General features: G+C 41.7%; 1 protein-coding gene across 1 annotated transcript in view; it reads right to left on the reverse strand.

The window, feature by feature from the left end:
* LOC134222512 (cytochrome P450 18a1) overlaps positions 1–24096 on the reverse strand; it is a 34114-nt gene extending 10018 nt beyond the window's left edge. The window contains exons 1-4 of the mRNA XM_062701662.1: positions 23284–24096; positions 2687–2808; positions 2126–2555; positions 1765–2029 (exon numbers count right to left, since the gene is read on the reverse strand). Of these exons, the coding sequence (XP_062557646.1) occupies positions 1765–2029; positions 2126–2555; positions 2687–2808; positions 23284–23668 (1202 nt within the window). The 5' untranslated portion in view covers positions 23669–24096. The remainder of the gene's footprint in view (positions 1–1764; positions 2030–2125; positions 2556–2686; positions 2809–23283) is intronic.
* Between the last annotated feature and the right edge of the window lie 962 nt (positions 24097–25058).

The following is a 25058-nucleotide window of genomic DNA, read 5'->3' on the forward strand; positions in this document are numbered from 1 at the left end:
TCGCCAAACAAATGTCATTACGTATGGAGCGTAGAATAATGCTCAATCATCTACGGCCTTACACGATAAGTCCTAATAAACACCGTTAAAGCGACATTCGGTCAAAAGGACAGCGCGTTTCAAACAACAGAAAAATTAGATCAATGTTTCGTTTGGTTTTGCGTCATTTGGACTTGGACGTAGCAGCTTACAGAAGAAGAAACATCAACAGCAAGAAAATATAAATACAAAGACGTGAGCATTTGAAGTCTTGCCTTGCGCACGTTCGATCATTTAGGTCAACATTAGGGAGTATGGGAAGTGAAAAGTATATCTAGAAAAAATACTGAAATAGGGGGAAAGACGGCTTTGGCAGGTTTTGTTCTATTATTGGCAGGGGGTTTTTGTCGACCGAATTTTATGAAATTTGGCCACAATATTCTTTGATATGCAAAGAATGTTTAGGCCAAATTTGAGCCTAGTCAGTCATAAAAAACCCCTGCCAATAATAGAACAAAACCTGCCAAAGCCGTCATTCCCCCTACCTGAAATTTTTTTCAGCACAATATTCATTTTTCATTACATTTGCGAAGCAATAAACTTTGAAAAATTCAACTATTCTGCATAATCTCAAACAAATGTCTGATAGAATTTTGTTTCATGCATTTTCTCTTAATAATCCATTTAGAATTTAATTTGAGCCAAGCTAATTCGAATCATAATCAAACTTTTCTGCATTTCCCAAAATTCACACACTTCAGAACAAATAAAAACGTTCAACAATTAACGAAACCGCTTGCTCCTTGGATTGCGGCCCTCTGCTGGGTCAACGAACTTCCCTCTCGCTGCAATTCTGCGCTTCGCACCTGCTTCGAACCGACCGGGCGGAGTGAAGTGCGTCAATCCGTCTGCGAAGCCTACAGACGCCGTCAGAACGGCCCCACTAAAGGAAGGAAAACTTTCACTCTCGTTGACCAGTTTCTCGATGATGTACCCCACTTTTGGAGCGCGGCTACGACCGATATAATGGCGCAAGCAAAAGAAAGAAAGAACTTCCCGCTCCCGCCGGCAGCCTCCGTGTGGCGGCCCACCGAAACCAACTCATTTCTTCGCATGGAAACTCCACTCGAGACGATCGGCTTATTTTATAGTTCTTCCGTACGAGAATTCCCGTTGAACTCCGTGTGGTGCCGTCAGCACCAGCGCAAGACGAGCCGCGACGGCGCGGCGAGGCGACGCAGAGCTCTCAGTCGGTTCAGAACCTAACCGGACCAGACTGCCCACCAGACGACCGGCGCGCGATGATCGTCATTCTTTCTTTGTTTGTCTGTATCGGTGGTGGTGGTGGTTGCGATCCCCACTTCTAGTTCTTGACGGTTGCGTGTTCTCTTGTTGTCTTTCTCGGCACGATGTTGTTCTCGGACGCGTCGAACTCCCCGCGACCTTTGGGCGAGTGTCGGACTTCCCCGCAACTGCCCCACCATAATTTCAAAAAAACTCCTCAAAGAGTGTACTCAATGTGGGGGAAAGTGTTGCCAAATAAGTTGATGTTTTCCCAATGTTTTAGAGTTTTCCTGAATTTAATTTTGTTTGGTAGAAAGTCTGGTAGCTGAATTCGTTTTGGTAGATTTGGATACGGGTATAAGCGTTCTCATATTCAAATTGTACGCAATCATCAGTGCGAAAAAAATGGCAAGCACTCGCACCAGACAGCCACGATATGACAAATATGGACAAAGCCATAGAGCTAGAGCCAAAAGAGGCAACACTCGGTCAGCAACCTACCTTTTAGGGGAATGCGTAGTGGCTAGCGGGACGATGCTGGAGATGCGCATCACCTCCAGTATGGTGGTCTCCGTTATGGGCAGGTACGGTACATCTTCGATTTTCGGCAAACGGTTGCGACCGACCACCTGATCCAGCTCGTCCTGCACTCGTTTCATCGCATCCGGGTGCCGCAGCATGAACACGTTCAGCCAGAGCAGGGTGGTCTTGATGGTTTCCATGCCGGCCGAGAAGAGATCCGCAATCACCTGCATCATTTGGATCTCTGCGGAAGGAAAATGGAGAGAAAAAAGGGGGACACATCCAATTGATTAGAAACTGGGTCAATGATACTTTTTCCGCGAACGCGTGCAGTACTAACCGTGGTCTTTGCCTTCGAAGAGTTCCTGGTCGCGGCCTTCAGCTTGCGCTTTTTGGATCTCGTCCAAGTAGGCATCGACAATGTCGCGGATGTTTTCAGCGTCGAACGATCGCTTGTGTTCATCGATCACTTCCCGGTAGAAGTCGAACATTTCCTGTCGGTTCTTGGCAATCTTGTTCTTGGCGTTGATATTACCCGGCAGGTACTGAATCTGCGGGATGTAGTCGATGGTGTGAATTTCACCGAACAGTCGCATGCCCTCCTCGATCAGCCAGTTGAACCGCTTGAACTTTGGATCCTCCAGTGAGAACCGCACCGACATAATGATGTTGCAAATTACGTTGCTGACCGACACGGAAAGGTACTTGCTCAGATCGGTTGACTGGTTGCCAACCTCGTTCAGCGAGGTGAGTAGTTCGGCGACTTCGGTCTGTAACGAAAAAACGACGCAACAAAAAGAAGAAATTGTCAGAAAAGGTGCTTGCCAATGCGTGTGGATCGCCAAACTGTCTAGTACGAACCCCCTCGAGAAAATTGAGCATAAAGAACGGGAGCACTCACCATGATTCTGCTCTCCATGAGGTGTTTCTTGTTGCCAAGCACCGTCATTCCGAAGTGACGTAGCTTCTCGTGTAAAAACCGCCGTTGATCCTTCCATAGTTGACCTTCGCTGTTGATGATTCCTGTTGATGAATGAAAGAAACAAGTGCGAACATGTTACAATGCAAGATCGATCTCTCAACGGACGTTTTTCTTCCCCTCTCACGCATTCGTTCCCAGCCAGCTAATACACTCAAACCAACACAACCACGCGTGATGCGTGTGAAGAAAATCGGAGAAATGCATTCACCACATCAAGCGAAGAACTCACATGCTCCCAATTGCAGCGTGCATGCACTCACTGACGCTCGCGCCACCCTTCAGGTTGGATATCGAGCTTCCTTCACGTGTGCGCTAAGCCCCAGCTAAGTCCGCGGCTAATCCACCCGACAAGAGAGAACGGGCATGCGAAAGAGAGCGAGAACGCCAAACAACCGCACCGCAACGCAGTCAAAGGTGCAGTATAACCGTTGCGCCCCCGGGTGGGTGATTGAGCGGCCCGCGCGCGCGTAAACTTCGGCCGCAGTGAAGCAGGCGCAGGCAGCAGGCGGGAAAAGCTCAAGGCCACACCGGGACGCAGGCAAAGTGCAATGACTTCGCGCCCGCAAATGCACCTCTGCAACAACGGCACGACCGACAGTTTGCAACCTGCTACTGCGATCTGCTTCGCTGTTGCCAAGACGACTGGCACGCTACGAATGGCATCCGAAGACGGGTGGTGGTGGTGACGCACTCGCACATGCACTTTTGCTATTTTACGTAACGCCAAATCGCCGTACGAAGGTGCGAAATGTGCGCACATCTGCCGGCGAAATATTGGCAAAGGTAATTCAATTTTTTTTAGAAGAAGGTTTTGAGCCGTTGACAACTGCAAAAATGAAAAATCATGCTGGTAAAAAAAATTGAACGACAAAACAATGCTTCAGTGCGAGTCAATGAAAACTCCAAAGCTGTTATCTAAAAGACCAGAATGAGTAAATGAACGAGGGTCAAACGTTGGTCGGTTCTTACGACTTTTAAATAAGGCATGATTTTTTATTTTTTTGTAGAAAATGGGGAAGGGCCGTTTAGCCGAATGCCACTTGGCCAACCGAAAGTTGTTCGACCGAATATACCGTTTGGCCGAACAGACCCTTGAGCTAAAATTCATTTGGCCGAAATGGTCATACAGCCGTTATTTGGCCGAACAGCCTGGCCAAATTACGTTCGGCCAAATAATTTTCGGCCAGATGGTCGGTTCGGCCTAGTGGCATTCGGCCAAATGTCTTTCACCCGATTGGGTTTCGGCCAAACGACACTTCCCTGTAGAAAATAAATCCGAGGTCAAAATTTTACATTTCGGCTGACTTTCTTATTTCCCGTGGAAATTCCGAAAAACTGTTTTGATGGAAATTCCAAAGAATTTCCCGAGGAAATTCCGAGATATTTCTCAAGGAAATTCCGGAGATTTTCCCGAGGAAATTCCGAAGAATTTTCCGAGGAAATTCCGGAGATTTTCCCGAGGAAATTCCGGAGAAAATTCCAAAGAAATTCCGAAGAATTTCCCAAGGAAATTCCGAAGAATTTCCCAAGGAAATTCCGAAAAATTTTCCAAGGAAATTCCGAAGAATTTCCTGAGGAAATTCCGAAGAATTTTTCGAGGAAATTCCGAAGAATTTCCCGAGGAATTCCCGAAGAATTTCCCGAGGAATTTCCGAAGAATTTCCCGAGGAAATTCCGAAGAATTTCCCGAGGAAATTCCGAAGAATTTCCCGAGGAAATTGCGAAGTATTTCCCGAGGAAATTCCGAAGAATTTCCCGAGGAAATTCCGAAGAATTTCCCGAGGAAATTCCGAAGAATTTCCCGAGGATATTCCGAAGAATTTCCCGAGGACATTCCAAAGAATTTACCGAGGAAATTCCAAAGAATTTCCCGAGCGAATTCCGAAGAATTTCCTGAGGAAATTTCGAAGAATTTTCCTAGGAAATCTCGAAGAATTTCCCGAGCAAATTCCGAAGAATTTCCCGAGCAAATTCCGAAGAATTTCCCGAGGAAATTCCGAAGAATTTCCTGAGGAAATTCCGAAGAATTTCCTGAGGAAATTCCGAAGAATTTCCCGTGGAAATTCCGAAGAATTTCCCTTCGGAAATTCCGAAGAATTTTCCTGCGGAAATTCCGAAGAATTCCCCGAGGCAATTCCGAAGAATTTTCCGAGGAAGTTACGAAAAATTTCCCGAAGAAATTCAGAAGAACTTTCCGAGGAAATTCCGACGAATTCCCCGAGCAAATTCCGAAGAATTTTCCGAGGAGATTGCGAAGAATTTTCCAAGGAAGTTCTGAAGAATTCCCTGAGGAAATTCCAATGAATTTCCCGAGAAAATTCCGTAGAGTTTGTCGAGGAAATTCAGAAGAAATTCCCGAGGAAATTCCGAAGAATTTCCTGAGGAAATTCCGAAGAATTTCCTGAGGAAATTCCGAAGAATTTCGAGGAAATTCCAAGAATTTCCTGAGGAAATTCCGAAGAATTTCCTGAGGAAATTCCGAAGAATTTCGAGGAAATTCCGAAGAATTTCGAGGAAATTCGAAGAATTTCCCGAGGAAATTCCGAAGAATTTCCCGGGGAAATTTCGTAGAATTTCCTGAGGAAATTCCAAAGAATTTCCTGAGGAAATTGCGAAGAATTTCCTGAGGAAATTAAGAAGAATTTCCCGAGGAAATTCCGAAGAATTTCCTGAGGAAATTCCGAAGAATTTCCTGAGGAAATTCCGAAGAATTTCCTGAGGAAATTCCGAAGAATTTCCTGAGGAAATTCCGAAGAATTTCCTGAGGAAATTCCGAAGAATTTCCTGAGGAAATTCCGAAGAATTTCCTGAGGAAATTCCGAAGAATTTCCTGAGGAAATTCCGAAGAATTTCCTGAGGAAATTCCGAAGAATTTCCCGAGGAAATTCCGAAGAATTTCCCGAGGAAATTCCGAAGAATTTCCCGAGGAAATTCCGAAGAATTTCCTGAGGAAATTCCGAAGAATTTCCTGAGGAAATTCCGAAGAATTTCCTGAGGAAATTCCGAAGAATTTCCCGAGGAAATTCCGAAGAATTTCCCGAGGAAATTCCGAAGAATTTCCTGAGGAAATTCCAAAGAATTTCCCGAGGAAATTCCGAAGAATTTCCCGAGGAAATTCCGAAGAATTTCCTGAGGAAATTCCAAAGAATTTTCCGAGGAAATTCCGAAGAATTTCCCGAGGAAATTCCGAAGAATTTCCCGAGGAAATTCCGAAGAATTTCCCGAGGAAATTCCGAAGAATTTCCCGAGGAAATTCCGAAGAATTTCCCGAGGAAATTCCGAAGAATTTCCCGAGGAAATTCCGAAGAATTTCCCGAGGAAATTCCGAAGAATTTCCCGAGGAAATTCCGAAGAATTTCCCGAGGAAATTCCGAAGAATTTCCCGAGGAAATTCCGAAGAATTTTCCGAGGAAATTCCGAAGAATTTCCCGAGGAAATTCCGAAGAATTTCCCGAGGAAATTCCGAAGAATTTCCCGAGGAAATTCCGAAGAATTTTCCGAGGAAATTCCGAAGAATTTCCCGAGGAAATTCCGAAGAATTTCCCGAGGAAATTCCGAAGAATTTCCCGAGAAAATTCCGAAGAATTTCCCAAGGGAATTCCGAAGAATTTCCCAAGGGAATTCCGAAGAATTTCCCGAGGAAATTCCGAAGAATTTCCCGAGGAAATTCCGAAGAATTTCCCGAGGAAATTCCGAAGAATTTCCCGAGGAAATTCCGAAGAATTTCCCGAGGAAATTCCGAAGAACTTCCCGAGGAAATTCCGAAGAATTTCCCGAGGAAATTCCGAAGAATGTCCCAAGGAAATTCCGAAGAATTTCCCAAGGAAATTCCGAAGAACTTATCAAGGAAATTCCGAAGAATTTCCCAAGGAAATGCCGAAGAATTTCCCAAGGAAATTGCGAAGAATTTCCCAAGGAAATTGCGAAGAATTTCCCAAGGAAATTCCGAAGAATTTTCCTAGAAAGTTTCAAAGAATTTCCTGAGGACATTCCAAGATGTTTTCTGTGGAAATTCTGAAGAGCTTACCGAACATATTCGGAAAACTTTTCGAAACAAATGCCGATTAATTTTTTGAAGAAATTCTGAAGAATTTGAATTACGCTGCAAAGAGCTGTTGAATTATTTGATAACAGGAATGAGAACAAAGCAACGTCAGCAGGTTCTTCTTGTGTTGGTGATTAGAAACGAACGATTGCTAGTGCCGACAATTGAAAGCTATTATTGTTTAGAATAGTCTGCCCTCCTGCGAAGAATGTTATCAGTGTGTAGAATTAATGCGTAATTATCATCGAAAGCATTGCAGACGTTTTGAGGAAGATGTGGTAAACGGCCTTAATTAAGTGAAAAAAATGTTAATGCTACAACAACGATCGTGCTCAAAAACATTGAAACAAATATTGGCAATAAAATAGGGTTCGATTAATCTCCCGCTTATTATCCTCTTGGGGAATGAAAATAATCCCATCTCTTCTCACATCTGACATCACCAACGTTCAGAAACTTCGGGAAATCCCACACACAGCTTGACGAACTTTATCAACTGTGAGGCGCTCAACAACACATCGACTTATCTGTCACATTCGAATCAATAAACACGGTAGACAGCAATAAACTGAGTTCAACAGCACTTATTAGCCTAGTCCGATAAGACAGTTAAATTCTCGGTAAAACACCTATCCCAATCAGTTCGAACAAAGTCGTAGTATTTCCAGGAGGAACACAAAGTGAAGGAACTCGAAGCACCTCTCAAGTTACGGTCGTGCTGCGTCCGCAGTTCAAGCATTTCTTACTCCCGCCTCGGACACCGGAACCGACGACAAACTGCCAACTCACGCCCGTAACAGTAACGTTTCAGTAATGTCGTATCAGGTGACCTCAGCTGCACCGTAACTGCATTTTTTTTTTGCTCTTCGGTCGATTGTGTCATGCGATTTCGGTGGCCAATTCGCTGACCATCGATGGCGTGTGTACGGCGAACAGCATAATCATCATCACACCTGATGAATGGTCGAACAGAATACTACTTAACAACAGGGTTCGAAAAATGAAACCACCGATTGATTCACCTAAAGGATTGATTTATTGTCCACGCGGTGATTCACCCTTACGCATATTGACCTAAAGGCGATTTTATCGCCTTTCAGCCGTTGAAAAAAGTCGCATGAATGGGATCTTTTCGAACGTAACCAATGCGATGGAAGAGGTGTAAGAAGACGAAGAAGACCCTGCATCGATGTGTGTACGTTCGTTCATTCAAGACAACCCGATCCCATTCATTGGGTATGTTGAACCGAAGTGGGAACAGTGCAATCCCCCCCCGGCTACAGACTGTGCGACGCTACTTTTTCTTACTCGTTTGAGTTATGTTCTTCTTGAGACTTTGGTGAGACAAATTTGTTATAAAATAATTGATTTGTTCAATTATTATCAAATCTTTACATGAAAGTTTAGTTCGCATAAAGGTTTGTCATAAGGAGAAATGCAATAAATGTTTGAACAACTTTTCCGGCAATCTGTTTAACGGTAAGACACGCACTTCACTTGTTCAAATAATTCAAGGTGCAAATTACAAATAATTACAGCCTTACATAACTCCACCAAACAAAGAGTTCCACTGAGATGCGATCGCTCATTGTATTGATCTGCTGTTTGCGCGATTTCATCAAAAAGTAAAGCATAAACACAAACAAGTGCGACCGACACAGCAGCCCGCGCTTGTTTACACCCATCCGAGAGAAGCCCAAGCCCATGTGAATGACGACATGACATAACACCATTTAATCGCACCGTCGTCGAGTGCGGCTGCTCCGCGTTGTGGTTCAAGTGACAGTCACCAAACCGCGGCGCAGTTGTCGTTGTTGCCGATCGCAGTCCGTGTGTTCGGTCAATTCGGTAGTAAAGCAAACATTTGCACTGTGTGGTGTCGCGGCGCGGTCGGCCTGCTTTGTCCACCGGTCAACTTTTGCAACCACCAGCTGCAGTCGGTGTTGCTTTCTTCGACGTCAAACGAAAAGTAGGCTCGGCCCTGCCGCGTAAAATAACACACTCTTGTTCGCGCAATTAATGGGGCCGCCGCGTAAAATCCGATCGATCGACGGTGGGATACTGGCGTTGTTTTTCACTCATTTGACTTGCGTGTGACTAATCGCGGCGAGGCGCAACAAGTGCGTTAATCAGCTGCCTATCAAATTCTGAATTTACTTTATGATCGTGTTATCGCCTCTATCAGTAGAACCAATTCGGTAGCTTCTCCTGTGACTTCCACTCTCAAGGGCAGCCGTTGGTAAACATGTTATATCGTGTGCTGACTGAAGCAGTCTGGTGCTGTAATCAGTTCGAAAAATCTTCGATGCGACCTTCCTCAACTCACGTATTTAGGTGTGAACAACATCAAGACTGACTCATTGACCTGCTGATCTGATGAGGGACGTTTGTCGAAATCAATATAAATAATCTTGAACTTTCGATTCGGTTCCCTAAAAATAAATCTGAAACAACAGTTAGATCAGGGCTAGGAACTTATTTTCAGTGACTTCTTGTAATTAGGAGAAGGGGGACAATATGCCATAGCTAAGCAAAGGCTGCTTTGATTTCTTAGCTGTAACGTATGGGTTAAGTAATATTTTTATCTGATGCCATCTTTAAATTGTAGAAAATTTTAATCATATTGATAATTCACATTTTAAAAAAGTGGGGGTGTTTTGTTGCCGGAAAACGCCTTTTAGCTGGCAGCTCTTCAGCTCTGGCAGGTAACAACGCACCACACGACGCAAAATCAGCATTGTGGTATAAAAAGTGAGTGGAGACGTGTTGTACATTGTAAGTGAGTCCCACTAGGGCGTTTTGCCTTGCCGATTTGTTAGATATTTCATCAAAATGGGGAAGTTTCGGTTTTTCCTACCTTCCTATCTAGTATTTTGACACTTTGTCACCCATCCTGCATAACTTTAGGTCTAGTTTTTTCACGGCCATTCCAAACACGATAAATATGAGGAAATACCCAAAAGGCGATTTGCATCGAGAAGCGTTTTGGGGCCTCTTCCCCTACTTTAATTCGGCTAATCACTTTAACGCACAGTTAGTAATCAATTTTTAGAATGCTCTGAATAAAAATTAAGGAAAGAATAATTAAATTTGTGTATAACAAATTATCAAACAGATTTTTGAAAAACTAATTCACGTTGGAGTAATTAAAAGATGGATAAGTGTTTTATTTAATCGCTTTTTTTGTCGGCCTGTCTTCTCCCGAAGACAGCCACTGACGCCACGATGACAACTCCGACTGGACCCTAAATATCATACCCCTCGACACATGAGCCGGGACATCCTACCTTACTTACTGGGATTAAACCCAGGCCCGCTGGGGTGAGAGGCAGTCACGCTTACCACTCAACCCTCGGAGCCGTCGTTCTATGTGGTTTTCTAGCTAACATCATCAGTATCCAGTTATGACAGACTGTAAAATGAGAGTTCGATTCTTCGTCGAAGTTTTTTTTTTGCTTTTTGCATATATTTGGATAGACACTTAGTGCCGCTGCAGCGCGCTGTGACAATTGAAAAGCCTGCTGGCACTTAATGTTGTTTTTTTATATATATGTGAAAATCGTATCAAAACTATTAAGCAACTATTAGCAAGAGTTGAAGATTCTTATCGTAAAACATTCATCTCTCAGACAATTGACTAAATTTTGATCTTCGAACCTCTTATTTCATGACCTTTGCTTTGGTATTTATTTATTTATTTAATGTGTTTATCAACAGGCGTCTTACAGCCCAAATGATTTTATATAATGCTATTCAAACTAATACTAAAGCGTACAGGCTCTTAATGGTTCAACAAGTTACAAAATAAACGAAAAGTAGAACTATGTACGAATAGCAAACAAATTGGAAAACCTTCGTCTAAGATTAGGACGACTAACACTAAAGTCGAACACTGAAGCCACTCTGTTGACGATCCTTTGCAATCCAGTAATCGCACCGTGCATGCTGTAGTTGGTGCGTTGGAAAGGTAAACGGAGCATGAGGTTATTTCTCAAAGACCGTCAATGTTCACATGCCCAATCGTTGGACAGTCTAAGCGACCTTGAAGAGCGTCGGCGATGAACAAAGCCCTCGCCGTATTCCTACGCACATACAGGGGCTCCAGATGTATTAGTTGGCAACGATCGTGGTAACTCGGCAGATGAACAGGGTTTCTCCATGGTAATTTGCGTAGTGCGTAGCGCAAAAATCTGCGTTGTACCGACTCGATTCTCTCAACGCCATTGTTGTAGTTTGGGCTCCAGACTTCAGAACAGTATTCTAAGATGGAGCGCGATAAAGAGCAGTATAACGCTTTCAGGCGGTAGATGTCGCTGAAGTTTTTGGCGATTCTGAAGATGCATCCGAGAGATCGAGAAGCCTTAGCTACAACATACGATACATGCTGTTTAAATGTGAGTTGGGAATCCAAGATAACTCCCAGATCCTTAATATTGTCCACGCGTACGATATCTGCGTTCAACAAACGGTAGCTGAAGTGAATCGGATTTTTTTTCCGCGAAAAGGAAATTACTGAACTTTTCTTCGGGTGTACCATCATACGGTTGAGTCTGCACCAATCAGCGAACAATTCAAGCTGCTGTTGGAGAAAGCAACAAGCGAATGTTGAGCGAATTAGACAAAACATCTTGAGGTCGTCAGCGAATGACAATCGTGGTGCCTTCAAAGCTAGATGCACGTCATTGAAGTACAATAGAAAAAATGAATGGACCCAAGTGGCTACCTTGAGGTATCCCTGATGTTGGAATAAAGCTGGGAGCCTGGTTATCTCCAATGATAACCGCGGTCTTGCGGTCTGTAAGGTATGAACGGAACCAATGTAGGAAGCTACCGTTAATGCCGAACTTGTTCACTTTTGCAATCGCAATGTCGTGATTCACTTTATCGAAAGCAGCGGCCAGGTCCGTGTAAATCACATCGGTTTGCGCACGTTGTACCATACTATTTGTTATAAAGGAAGTCAGGCAGAGCAAATTAGTAGCTGTCGATCGCCCAGACGTGAAGCCATGTTGGTCGTTACTGAGAAACGGTTTGCAATGGGCCTCAAGTGGCTCCAAAATAACCAGCTCGAATAATTTGGAAACAGCGTTTAACGAAGTGATCCCGCGGTAGTTATTGATATCGCGTTTGTTGCTCTTCTTGTGAACCGGAAACATGTTTGCAGTTTTCCAGCAAGCAGGAAAAATACCACTATTGATTGATGCTTGGAAGAGAAAAAGTATCGGGGTCACCAGAACGTCCAAATGTCTTTTCAGTAGAACCGAGGGAAAACCGTCGGGTCCCGGAGAGAAGCTACATTTAAGCCGAGAAGAAGCACTGATAACCATCGTTGCATCAATGTCGAAGGCGCCAAGAGTTTGGTTGACGGTCGGAGCAGTAATCGCAGCGTTCTCAATTTCCACGGCTGTTAGTACCTCGTTTGAGAACACGCTCGAAAACTTCTCGGAAAAGAGCGAACAAATGTCCTGGGTCGTAGATGCCGTGTTGTCATTGAGCGTCATGGAGGAAGGTAATCCAGATTCCTTGCGTTGCTCGTTGACGTATTGCCAGAAGCGTTTAGGATGCGATTTGAGGTTGCGTTGAATATTAAGCTGATATCGAGAGTAACACTCCTTACTGGCTCGCTTGTACTCATAATTGAGCCTAACATAATGGTTGCGCAGTGAGACTGAACGATGCTTGGAAAACTGCCGTAAAGCAGCTTTTCTAGTAGTTTTCAACCGTCGCAGCGAGCTGGAGTACCATGGAGGACTAACTATCTTACGACAAACTTTCTTTGGAACGTGTTGATCAATGACGTACGCCAAGACATTGCAAAAAGTTTGCGCTCCGATATTCACATCTTCTAGGTCCAGAATGTTACGCCAATCGATGGAAGACAGTAGCTCAGTGCTGTTATGATGGTCGGCTTTGCGGAAATCGAAAGATACGGATTCATAAGAGGTATTGAAATCATGCGTCAATCCGAGGTTGACCACGACGAGCAGCGGCGGATGGTGTGCCACTGATTTTACTAGCGGTGCAGGTGCAATCACTGAAGATGTAGCTGTGCTATGATCACTGATGACCACTTTATATTTGTGGTGAAATGATTTGCAAACGAAAGTGCGTATGGCATGAGCAATGTTTGACACAATACCCCGTCACTATTCTTTAATGATGTAACTGCATTAGAACAACGATCAAATGAAAAAAGAGAAGCATGCATTCGTGGTTTTTGCTGCACCTTGGTTTTTGCATCAATGCAACGGAATACAAATTCACTTTTAGTGACTGGTCTGATGCAGTGTGACTCGAAATATTCAACATTCATTAAAGTCAGTCAATCAATTCGACAAGTCACATTGCCTATTAGTCAGTAATCCCCCTTAACATGTTTTTTTTTCAATTTTCTCTACAGTTCCATGTAAAAAAGTTCCAATGGAAAAACTTGTAAAAAATCAAAAGAATGTAATAATCAAAGGAACTTCCTAAAAAAAGTTCAAAAGAACTTTTTGTGGAAATAAATTCAAATAAATTTTCATTCAGTTGAAACTAAAACACATTTCCTGAAGAAGGGTTGTTGTTGTTGTTGTTGTTCATTTATTAACGTGAATCTTAACCTATAGTCATTTGACTCACGCCTTAACCTAAGAAATTACATTTCATTATACCTGAAGAAGGGTCTGAGAGCCATATCTCGTTGCATACAATAGTACATCGTCGAAATACATGAATCGATCTTTCTTTAATTCTGGCAATAAGCTAAAGTGAGATGCAGCATGCTAAAGAAATTATTCTCAGGTTTGTTGGCCATTCATTATTCGAGATTTTTTACCTTCAAAGCGCGAGTCGAGGATTTAGACGGGCATTGTGGCAGAGTCATTTTCGGATTGTCATTATGGAAAAGTTCGAGGCTGAGCAACTTCTGCTGCTAAAAAGGCATCATTTCGGCTCGAACTCATCATGAGCCCAAAATGTCAGGTCGATATGTTAACCGTCAAATATTGAGGACCCTGCGGAGTAAAGTTCTCTTCGGTGTTTGGTTAAGGCTCCGTCAGACGTTGCAAGCAAATCGCTTATGCGAGCCCCAGATGCGAGCGAATGATTTCTCAGAGCAAATCTGCACGTCACACGTAGCATATTTTAGTGCTGTCCAATGAGAGCTTGAAGTAGCTCGAAGTTTCTCCCTGTCCTGCTCATGCCCATTTGTTGACAAAAAAGAACTAGCAGGACGGGAACAACTTCGAGCTACTTCGAGCTGCTCATTGGACAGCACTTTTGACTTTCTGCAAATGCTAAATTAACTCTCATGGAAGTGTAAACAAAAACTAAAATCTAATTAAAATTAGGTAGTTTAAAAGTTGAGTCCCATTTATATTTTGCAGTGCAATAGTGCATCCCAACAAACTTTTTATTTTGCGAGTGAAACATTTGCTAGTGCTATTTTGAAGCGTAATTTTGTTTCTATGAGTTGCAATTTTTGTAATCACTTTATGCAAGCAAACGTTTGCATGCCAGCTGTCAGATGCAATCACTTTCAGTGTAGTCAGACATTGAAAAATATTTGACTAATGTCACTTTCTGAAAGCAAAATTCTCGCTGCAAGTGGTTTGATTGCAACGTCGGACGGCACCTCTAGTGCGTCTGCAATATCACTACACCAATTAATTTAGTACGGCAGACAAGACCGAACTTTTTCAACTTGGTAATTTGGTGGAAATATTGGGGAAGGGTCGTTTGGCCGAAAGTTATTTGGTCAAAGTACATGAAAATGAAAATCTCATTTGCTCGCAATGGTCGTTTGGCAGAAAAGGAAAGGACATTTGGCCCTACATGTCATTTGGCCGTAATGATCATACAGCCGAGGGTTTCGTTTTGCCGAACATGTCATATGGACGAAAATATATTTTGGGGTTGTACGGGTCATATGGCTGAAAATGTCTTTTGTCTTTCTTCTTTTGTGTATTCGGTTGTTTGTGGCCCTAGGAGTTAATAAAAGATTGAGTTTACCCCACGTAGAAATCCACAGAAAATGAAGAAAAAATCAAATGGCATTTTGAATGTTGTAGATAATGAGGTAGAGCGAAAAATTGACGAAAAACAACCGCATAAAAAGCAACCCTATTCTAATTACGTTTGGGATGTGAGAAGTGTGAAATTGGTGATAAGCAATGAAAAAGGGATCTAAGAAATAAGACAATTCATATATCACCGTGAAAAGTGAAAAGGGCGAAGAGAGAAGTGAGAAATGAGGAATAAGAAGTTAAAAGTGATTCTTCTTACTTAGGGGAAAATACCTATTCTTGGCAGTCTAAGACATTCGCCAAATTGAATGATAAAAATAATGAATAATTACACTAAAACACAGGTATAGTTCAACTGGTATACATTCGTATGCTCTTCCTTTGATGATTGGTGTTCACTTAATATAATATCTTTTACCACAAACTTAGTAAATTTAATATAAAGTAACAAGTCAACGTTTCTTCTATTGGCATAGCAATTTCTATTATCAGCAATGATTTTGCTCCCTTCAGCAACTAGACATGGAAGTAGAAAACTAGTAATGTATTGGTGCCAGATGCTGGTTGTTTATATCCTCTAGTAGTAAAATTCATTCATAATAATCGGCCGCACGCTCATCTCGCTTCACTCAATTTTGGAAGAAAATTTAACAATTATCAAAACTGGCTTAAAACAAAACATGAATTTTAGCTTTGGCATCAATTTTATGTCACGTGGAAGATAGGCAAAAACATTTAACACATTGTAAAACAAATTTTACCCCTTATGCGGCCAACAAAAAACAGACGTGAATGGCAGATAGGGTACCCGTGTACCCAGATATTGACAATTTCATAACTTTTACCATTTTTAACCTATTTGAATAATGTTGGCCATTTTGGAGAAGGGAACATACATACTTTTCGTCCACTGCCAAGATTTAAATCTTTTGTCTTTTGTAATGCCTTAGAGTCTTCACGCGTAAGCAAAAGTCTATCAACCAGTTTCAAATATACAACTTGCTCTTTACGATCCTTAGATTTGAAGGTCTTTACATGATATGTTTGTTTCATCAAAATAATCATGGGGGTTGTGTACAACGATGTAAACTATGTAAAACCAAATCTATACACATAAGATTGAGCTGGAGCCACCTCATTCGTACACTACGTTTCACAGTTGAATAATTGATAATACCCTAAAAGTAGGCAATTATTTATGGTTGAAATGCGCTAAGTAGGAACGGGAATGGTTATGATTTTTTTGATTAGCTTGGAAAGTATTAAAGTTGCAAAAGGAAAACGGTTCTGTCAGCCACATAAGGCTTAAAATACTACGGTGTGGCTATCACTTTTGATATAATTCATGGTCTGAGTAAAAATCTGAATAGAAGCACTTGTATTCTAACACTTTTTTAAAATAAATGCCAACGCCGGATATTTTGTTCGTAGTTTTGCTAAAATCAAATCACATGGAATTGTGCGTGGTATTTTTTTAGCGTGTGTTTGATATGCTCACAAACACATTCTCTCGCTCTATTCCGAAGTGCGCTGCTGCCAAAGAAAACGAACAGTCCCAATTTTATTTAGTGAAACATAGAGCAAATATTGGATAAATTTGCTATATTTGTGGTGATAATCAAGTGGTAATAAAGTGTAAAAAGTAGTTTAGGTACCTAATTTGTCGTATCATACACGATAAAGAGAAGAAACAGGCGATCCAAAAAAGTAAGTAACAGTTTGCTTTTCGTCTGCTGCTTTCTTGGGCAATGCAATAATGGCAAGGATTTCGTAGGTGCAAATTTGTTTCGGTGATTAATTCGTCAAATCTTGCCACTTTTACACAAACAACTTATTCAAATGAAAGCCCAGACTTGAAATTGTGTGATTGAATAAAATTTATGTTCATAAATAGTGTATGTTTGCTGGAAAACGCAAATATTGTTGAGGGTGCCAACAAATGTCGCACCCTGCCAAAGCCGTATTCTACCCTATCACATACTTATGAAAAATAAGAAGTTGAGAGATATATGTTTCCCTTCTTACTTCTCACATCTCAATTCACATTTCTTACTTCTCACTTGTTACATCTAACCTTTCATTGCACACCTTGCACTGTGATAAATGAAAATTAAGAAGTAATGAATAACGAGTATTATGAAGTGAGATGAGCGACGTATTACTTCTCACTTCTGTCTTCTCAGTTGTTACTACTCACTTTTCGACTCTCATTTCTTACTTATCATAGTGAAAAGTTAGAAATAAGAAGTGAGAAGTATCAGGTTGGAAGTACAAGTGAGAAATGCGATGTGAGAAGACATAAGTGACACGTCTCTCTTCGTACATCCTTCCTACTTCCCAACACTTAATTATAACTTGAGTACAGTCCGACTGGGGTGTTTATTGATATATTTTGGCTTTTTCAGTCTGATATATTCAAACGGGTTTATATTCGCATTGCCCGACGTTTCGGCCCGTTTATTGGGTCTTTTTCAAGGGAAAAGCTGTCTGCCGTTCTTTGTACACTTAACAACTATAAACATGTATGTTAGGATTGGAGTGTACGAAGAACGGCAGACAGCTTTTCCCTTAAAAAATATCCAATAAACGGGCCGAAACGTCGGGCAATGCAAATATAAACCCGTTTTGAATATATCAGACTGAAAAACCCAAAATATATCTTAATTATAACTTCTCATTTCTCACTAGTCACTTCTTACATTTTACAATGCGAAGTGAGAATGAGGAAATGCATATTAGGAATTGAAAAGTGGAACGTCTCACTTCTCATCTCTCACAAATCATTTCCCACATTTAGTTTCTCACACGCACAGCTGAAAGTATGCTCTTTTCGGCAGAAATACACTCTTTTGCGGGAGAATGGGACTACCCACAAAAGGAGTAAAATTTGACGCATAAAAAGAATAAGTTTTACACACTTTCCTGTTTTTATGCATAAATGTTATTCATTTGTGAATATAAGATAGTCATAATCTATATACATAAAAATGAATTTCTGTCTGTCTGACCCTTATAGACTCGGAAACTACTGAACCGATCGGCGTGAAAATTTACATGCAGAGGTTTTTAGGGTCGGGGAAGGTTCTTAAGATGGTTTGAGACCCCTCCCCCTTTTGGAAAGGGGGGCTCCCATACAAATGGATCACACATTTCTGCTTAACTTGAGAACTAATCAGAGAATAAATCAATTTTAGGCGAAACAAAGTTCGTCGGGTCTGCTAGTTATGCATAATATTTATTCCTTTTTGTGTGTAGTCCCATTCTCCCACGAAAGAGCGTACTTTGAAGTCATAATTAAATACTTTATAGTCAAAAGAGCATACTTCAAAGTCTTTTGTGTGTAAACTTTTTTAGCAGTGCACTTCTCATTTTGCACTTCTCACTTTTCATTTTTTGTTTCTCGCTTCTCACATCTCATATCGCATTTCTTACTTCTTATATGCTACTTCTTACCTCTCATCGCACACTTTTTACTGTGAGTGAGAAAAAAAGAGAAGTGAGAAGCAACAATTGAGACGTAAGAAGTGAGATGTGAGATGTATTTTTTTCACTCCTTTCCTTCAGGTGTTGCTTCTCACTTTACGATTCGTATTTCTCACTTATCATAATAAGAAATGAAAAGTGGACCTGTTATTGTACACCTGTTATTGTGAGAAGTTAAAAAGAGAAAAGAGATATGAGAAGTCCGAAGTAAGACGTCTCTCTTCAAATTTCTTACTCATCACACCTCATTTCTTACTTCGTACATTCCACAGTGGAAATGAGAAATGAGAAGCGAGATTAAACAGTGACACGACTCACTATTCATATCTTACTCCGAATTTCTGATTTCAATTTTATCACTTCTCATTTTGCACTTTCACTCCAAATTCCAATAATTCGGAACTGATCTGCGATTTGGGCGTAGCTTATTTTGTAACCAAATTTTGCTTTATCGATTCCGTAGAATGTAAGCATTTTTATTCAAAACTTTTTCTCTTATCTGATAGAGGAAAGCTTATTCTGCCTGATACATGCCGTGGTTTTTTTTTAGGAAGTGCTTGTATTAGCAGGAATTAGCCGTTCGAAGTTTGTTTACAAAATAAGTTACGCCCAAATCGCGAACTAAATGACATTTTGTCCAGAAAACTCGTTCAGCAAACGACATTCATAGTGACATGACCCGTGCGGCCATTTGAACTGTTTGGTCGAATGACGTTTTCAGTGGTATGCCTTGTTCGGTCGAATTACATTTCCGACCAAATTGTCCTTTCTACCAACGATCATTCGGACTTTTTGGGCCAAATGTCTTTTTTGACCAAATAATCAAACCCCATTTTTGGCCAAACAACATTTTCAGCAAACTGAATTTTCTGTCAAGCGACCATTACGGCCAAAAGACCCGTTCAACCAAACGACATCTTCGGCCCTTTCGGCCAAGTAACATTTTTAGCCAAACCATTTTTGGCCTTTTGGTCGTTTCAGCCAAATGCTCAATTCGGCCGAATGGATCTTGGCTAGATGACTTTCATTTGTTGTTTTAGTTGGCTTTTTTCGGTGACAATTAAATCAAAACAGCAATTTCTTTAATTGTCACCGGAAAATAACAATTAAAACAACAGATAAGTGTCCACGGTGATTAAACCCCAGTCAGAAGATGACTTTCGGCCTAAAAGCATTCGAACAAAATGTCATGTGGTAAATTACCGTGATTGTCGATTGCTGAATGTGTCATATGGCCGAGAATATTGTCTTGTCGAACAAAAGTGAATATGAAAATAGTGAAGCGATTAATGGTAATTGAGAAGTGAGAAGTAATAAATTAAAAATGAGATATGAGAAGGGAGTAGAAAGAAATAACTTTTTTCATCTCACTTCTTACACCTCACTTCTCATCTATCATCAAACATATCACACTTTTCGTATTCATCAACGTTTGGCCAAACGTCATTTTCGGCAACATCAACTTCTGCGAAAATGACCATTTCGCCCGAAATTTGGTCGAAAATGCCAAACGACCTATTCGGGTAAATGGGCTTGCTCGTTTCATCCTGTTTCCTTATGCACGCAGAACGATAGCACGATCATCGGAATATTTGATTCGGTTCTGTGTGGTCGATAAATCTATTGACCATTTATCAGTGTGAATCCTCGCTCAACGATACCAGCCCACTAAAAAATCATTTTCATGAAGACGCAGAGATAAACACGGTCTCTAAATAACAAACATTACCTACTAGTATTCCTTCCTAACACACGTACACACGTACATATGAGACCGGCGCCGCTATCGATTTTTGCCGTTATCGTCGGTCAAATGCTCAACTCGTCCAAGGAATTCGGTCGAATATTTTTCGGCGAAAACCTTCGCGTGAAAATTCCTAGAAATTCCTGGAAATTTCAAAGCACTTCCCGCAAAAACTCCAAAAAGTTTCCCGTAGATGTTTCGAAGAGTTTTTCACGGCGATATCACTTAATTGCGACTGCGAAAGCATTTCAAATGCACCCGAGAAAGATCTAAACTGCTGTTAGCACCGTGTCAAGGTGGGTAAAGTCCGCCGGCTTCCAAATGTTGGCAGAAAAATCTAATCTAATCTAACATAAATATCGGCAGAAAATTGTCAGAAGTAAGCCCATCACCATGGATGGCCACTAGAAAGACTGTTATAATTGTGGGCACCATAGCCAACAGCCATCCGACCTTCCATGACCATCTTAATCGGTCCGGACTCTGGAGAGATTGTTTGCCCAGGATCAATATGGTCAAATGCTTCTCTAGAGGAAGGAATAGAAGCGACCGGTTGCGAGTCACCGACGCCATTATCATCAGCCGACTTCTCTACGACGTTGGAATTGGTAAATATGAAGCTCCCGGAATCTTTGAAGACACTAGAATCTAGATACGATCGTGCCATCAGGATTACCTTCGGACTCCTCCCTTCGAAACCACCGAGGCTTGCTTGGTGCCATTCCGGTTCAAGGCCATTCCAGCCCTGTGTAGCAAAACAATCGGTAATATGGAAAGCACCAGAAAAAAGCTTCTGTTAACGCGACCGAGCTATAAGCTGGCGGAACATAGGACCCAAATTGAATATTTTCCTGAAAAGAAGTCTCAAGAAAACCCCTAGCCTGTGGCCCTGTTCAACAACCGAATTTCGATCAAATCCCTGGATTCCATAATCCGTTTCACAGAGTCGAAGGGAGAGTTGGCATTGGTGTCACCTTTGTTGCCTAGAAGATCATTCGTACCATCTGCCAAACCTCTGCTCGATAGGAAGAAAGGAAGAAAGCCGCGGCTATTTTCTGCCTCTGACGAGGCTCTTTACATACAGGCAAATGAAGCTGTCTCAGACAGTAATGTTCCCCTAAAGTGGATTAATATTAACTTAGCATGAAAAGTTCAACTGACGGCAAACCACATCATCAACAACTATCATATCTTCCAAGCTGCCTGAATTGCCATCAATATCAATAACACGACATCCACCTTACGGCACAATGTACTGGCTGAGCGGAACGTTATACATTTTATGTAAGATATCAACCTATTAAACCTGGTGAATTCTTCGGACACAGAACTACAAATGATGGAATTCATAATGTTCAAGCGTACAAATGCAAATATTTATCCAGCAGGGACTTGGTTTTTCTCAGGTCCACGGTGTAATTCTGCAAAAATTCATAGATCCAGTTTTTATTATTTCGCAATGTTCACCGAGATATAGGGTTATTGCTCCTGGACTTCATCTCATAGCTCCAATTTTTAATGGAATTTGATTTGTTTCTCATTTTTGTGATTTTGTCAGCAATGAACACTTGCTGGCCATGATGTTACGGAAGAAAACTGTCTGTTTAACATAATTTTACAATAAGATTTACTCCAGGAGTTAGAAACTGTTAGCTCTACTGCAGCTCCAGTGACCCATTTCAGACTGCCTGGCATTTCATGACCAGTACGAGGTCACTTTTGCTCACAATAAGCCCCGCCTGTTTATGCTACCATTATCAATTGGATAATGGCTCCACAAGCAAACTTCCGAATGCTTCGAATAGTAAGCAACATTTTGAAACAATCTCACCAAATTTATCCATATCCGGAGACCAGAAACTTCATGGTGCATATACTAGCTGGAAAAAGCTTCTATTTTTTTCGACAAAAATTTACAAACGGGAACGATTTCAAAACGGTTGCCACAGTCGTAATTTAAACTGCGCTTTCGAAACCTAATTATCTATTTGAATTAAAATAAAACCGCACTAGCACACCTTTAACATTGAACGCGCAAAATACTTTGGATAACGTAGCACACCCATCCGATACTTTCAAATTACAAAAAAATATTTTAGAAAAATTGAACCGTGACAGGAAGTTTGAAACGCGTCCGTTCGCAAGCACAGCATACTATTTTTTCTCTCAGTACAATAATCACATAGCCTAATAATTTAAAAAAATCTCTTTTTAGATCGCAGCATGCATTGAACGCATTCACAGATTCTACATAAACGTGTTCAAACGTGTTCGGATTGAATTTAATTCACTAACAGCACTAGCACCTTTCTAATCACAAACAGATGAAATAGCTAGATAAATCGAAATAAATTTATGAAATTAAAAAAAAAACTAGCGGATCAAGCAACACCGTTAGAATACAACTAAGAAATTTCAAACTCGACAGATTACCCGAAAAATATTTAAAGTATCAGAAAATCGGATGATATTATTCGCTGACGTTCATTTCGACTATAAAACACCAAAACAAGAATCACCGAAGAAGTGGAACAATGTTTGTAAATTATCACTATTTGAAACTGATTCGCCAATCAAATGGAGAAATGATCGGTTGATAACAAATTTCACCATGGACTTTGTTTATTCCTCAGACATGATTGTGATAATTTTTTCTGCAAATTTCGCACATCTTTCCCCACTTTTCAGTATAACTTAGAAAAAAAAGGTAGTCACATGCCGAGGTCAGCAGATATCGATGAAAGTTTGCACAAAATGTCTGTTTATAGCAAGTCTTCTATTCCATCAATGGTCCAATCGAAATCTGTTGGTTTAGATTATTCATTTTTTATATATTCTTTAATTCTTGATGATCCGTAACTCAATATAAAAAATACTATTAAATTTTTGAAATCTCTTAAAATAAATTTCAACTTATTTTTCTGTTTTTAAAATATATTTACTTTGTATGGAGCTAAATTCGACGAACCTAATCACTAAGTTTTGTTATTTGAGTCGAAACTCGGAGGTGACCCTATAAACCATTTTCAACTAATAAACACATTTTTTTTCGAACTCACTGTTGTCCATCACATTAAAAATTACTTTTTGAATTTTGTATATCGCTACTAGCCCCGGCCTCGAAAACGAAGAACAATCATCACGTTTCATAACGCACTCAAAATTTCACATTCACCCGTCAAGCATTGCGCCATCACAAATCGCCTTCCATCCATCCATCGGTCATAAAAATACTCACCGAAACCGCCGAGCGTTTTCAGCAGCGGCGAATGCGGCCGCCCGGTGAAGTCCTCCGTTTTGAACGCCTCGCGGATGATCTTGTAGTCACTGATCACCACCGTTAGTTGGGCGCCGAGCTTCGCACTGAACAGCGACCCGTACTTCCGGGCCAGCTTCATGTACTGTGTGTGCTTCTCGTGGCCGATGAAGGTGAGGTAGCCGAAGATTGGCACTCCCCACGGCCCCGGCGGAAGCTTCTTGATCTGGCAGATCAGCCGGAACAGCCACTGCAGAAATACCACGCAGCTGAGCGTGCAGCAGAACACCAGCAGCGTGCTGCGCGCCTTGGACGCATCGAAGAACTCCTGCTGCACTACGCCCAACAGGTACGTGTCGAGGAACATTTTCTTGCGCTCCGATCGAAACCAACCAACTCTCGCACACTCGATTCTTGTAATTAGGAACTTCCAAAGCCCAGCCTTGGCAGATAACTGTCTTCGTTAATCGTATCACACCAATCTTCGATTGTTAATCAATATCACTTAATCTGCACTAGGTTTGTTCATTTGGTTTCAGGACCGATAACTTTGCTTTCTAGCTTTTGAGATCTCTGATGGGTCACAGTGTTGGGAAAGATTCAGATTCATTAGATTTTTCGAACTTCAATCAAGTAGAGTTTCAGCCAAACACAGATCACACACAGCTCGCACACTTGTTGAGTCCACCACTTTGGTTGTTGAAGGGAGGAGCGAACAAAAAACGCGACTCACTCGCACGAACGGCACGGAGCAATTGAAACAGTCGGCATCGGCGATAAAAAGCACTACTATAGTAGAGTTATATGTCCTTGCTACTTTTATAGGCCCGGCAACTAGAGAAATGCGCGAGTCCGGAGAGGACAGCGGTGGGGGTCCATCGGCGAGAGCACCCAGAGCGCGCACCCTCCCGATGCTGTTTTCCCTTTCTCACTCTCTTGAGCGAAAGAGCGAGCGAGAGTGAGTGATTACGGAGGGGAAGCGGATCGACCATGTGCTCGGACGATCCTCGCCTACACACGCGATCCGATCGCATCAGCGATCGCACGGGGAATGATCCCCAGGTGTCGCGCCCAACTGCCTCGGTGCGAACAGAGCACGTGGATCGACGAACGCGTGTGTAAGATTGCGCGCTCACTCGCGAGCATGAGTGATCAATTCTCGCGCGCGATGCGGTTCCCCTCGAAGGGGATGCCCGACCCCGCTTTCACTTGGTGATGGTGGGGGCGGAGAGAGAAAAACGGAGAGCGTCGCGATTTGTTTGCGCACATCCAGGGCGAAAGGCAGAAGATCGTTTTCTTCGACAGAAGGTTGCGCGCTATCTGCCGCATTGCATCTCCGGCTGGGCTGGCATGGGTGGATACATGGGCATGCATGAATTAAGCACATCATTAGTGCAGAGGTGACGAACCGTTCAGGTGGAGCGAAGTATGTTCAATGCGTAGAACAATCGTACCCGCCGACCTATTTATGTATGACGCTGGTTTGTTTTTTTATTGTTGCAAGCAATAAATACCATTTAAACAGATAACTAAAAATTCATTGTTTTCCGTGTTGTTTTAGTCATCATTATCATTATGAATTTACATGAACATCTGTAACAAGACAAACATTTTAGGTACCCTTTTTCTCTTGCACAGGCCTGGTAGCAAGTCACTTTTTAGTGACTTGGTCACTATTTTGAGGCTAGTCACTAAAAAGTCACTATTTGCATCCAAAAGTCACTAAGGCCACTATTTTTCGGAAAATGGTCACTAAA

The sequence above is a fragment of the Armigeres subalbatus genome, chromosome 1 (assembly GCF_024139115.2).
Source record: "Armigeres subalbatus isolate Guangzhou_Male chromosome 1, GZ_Asu_2, whole genome shotgun sequence".
Lineage (NCBI taxonomy): Eukaryota > Metazoa > Arthropoda > Insecta > Diptera > Culicidae > Armigeres > Armigeres subalbatus.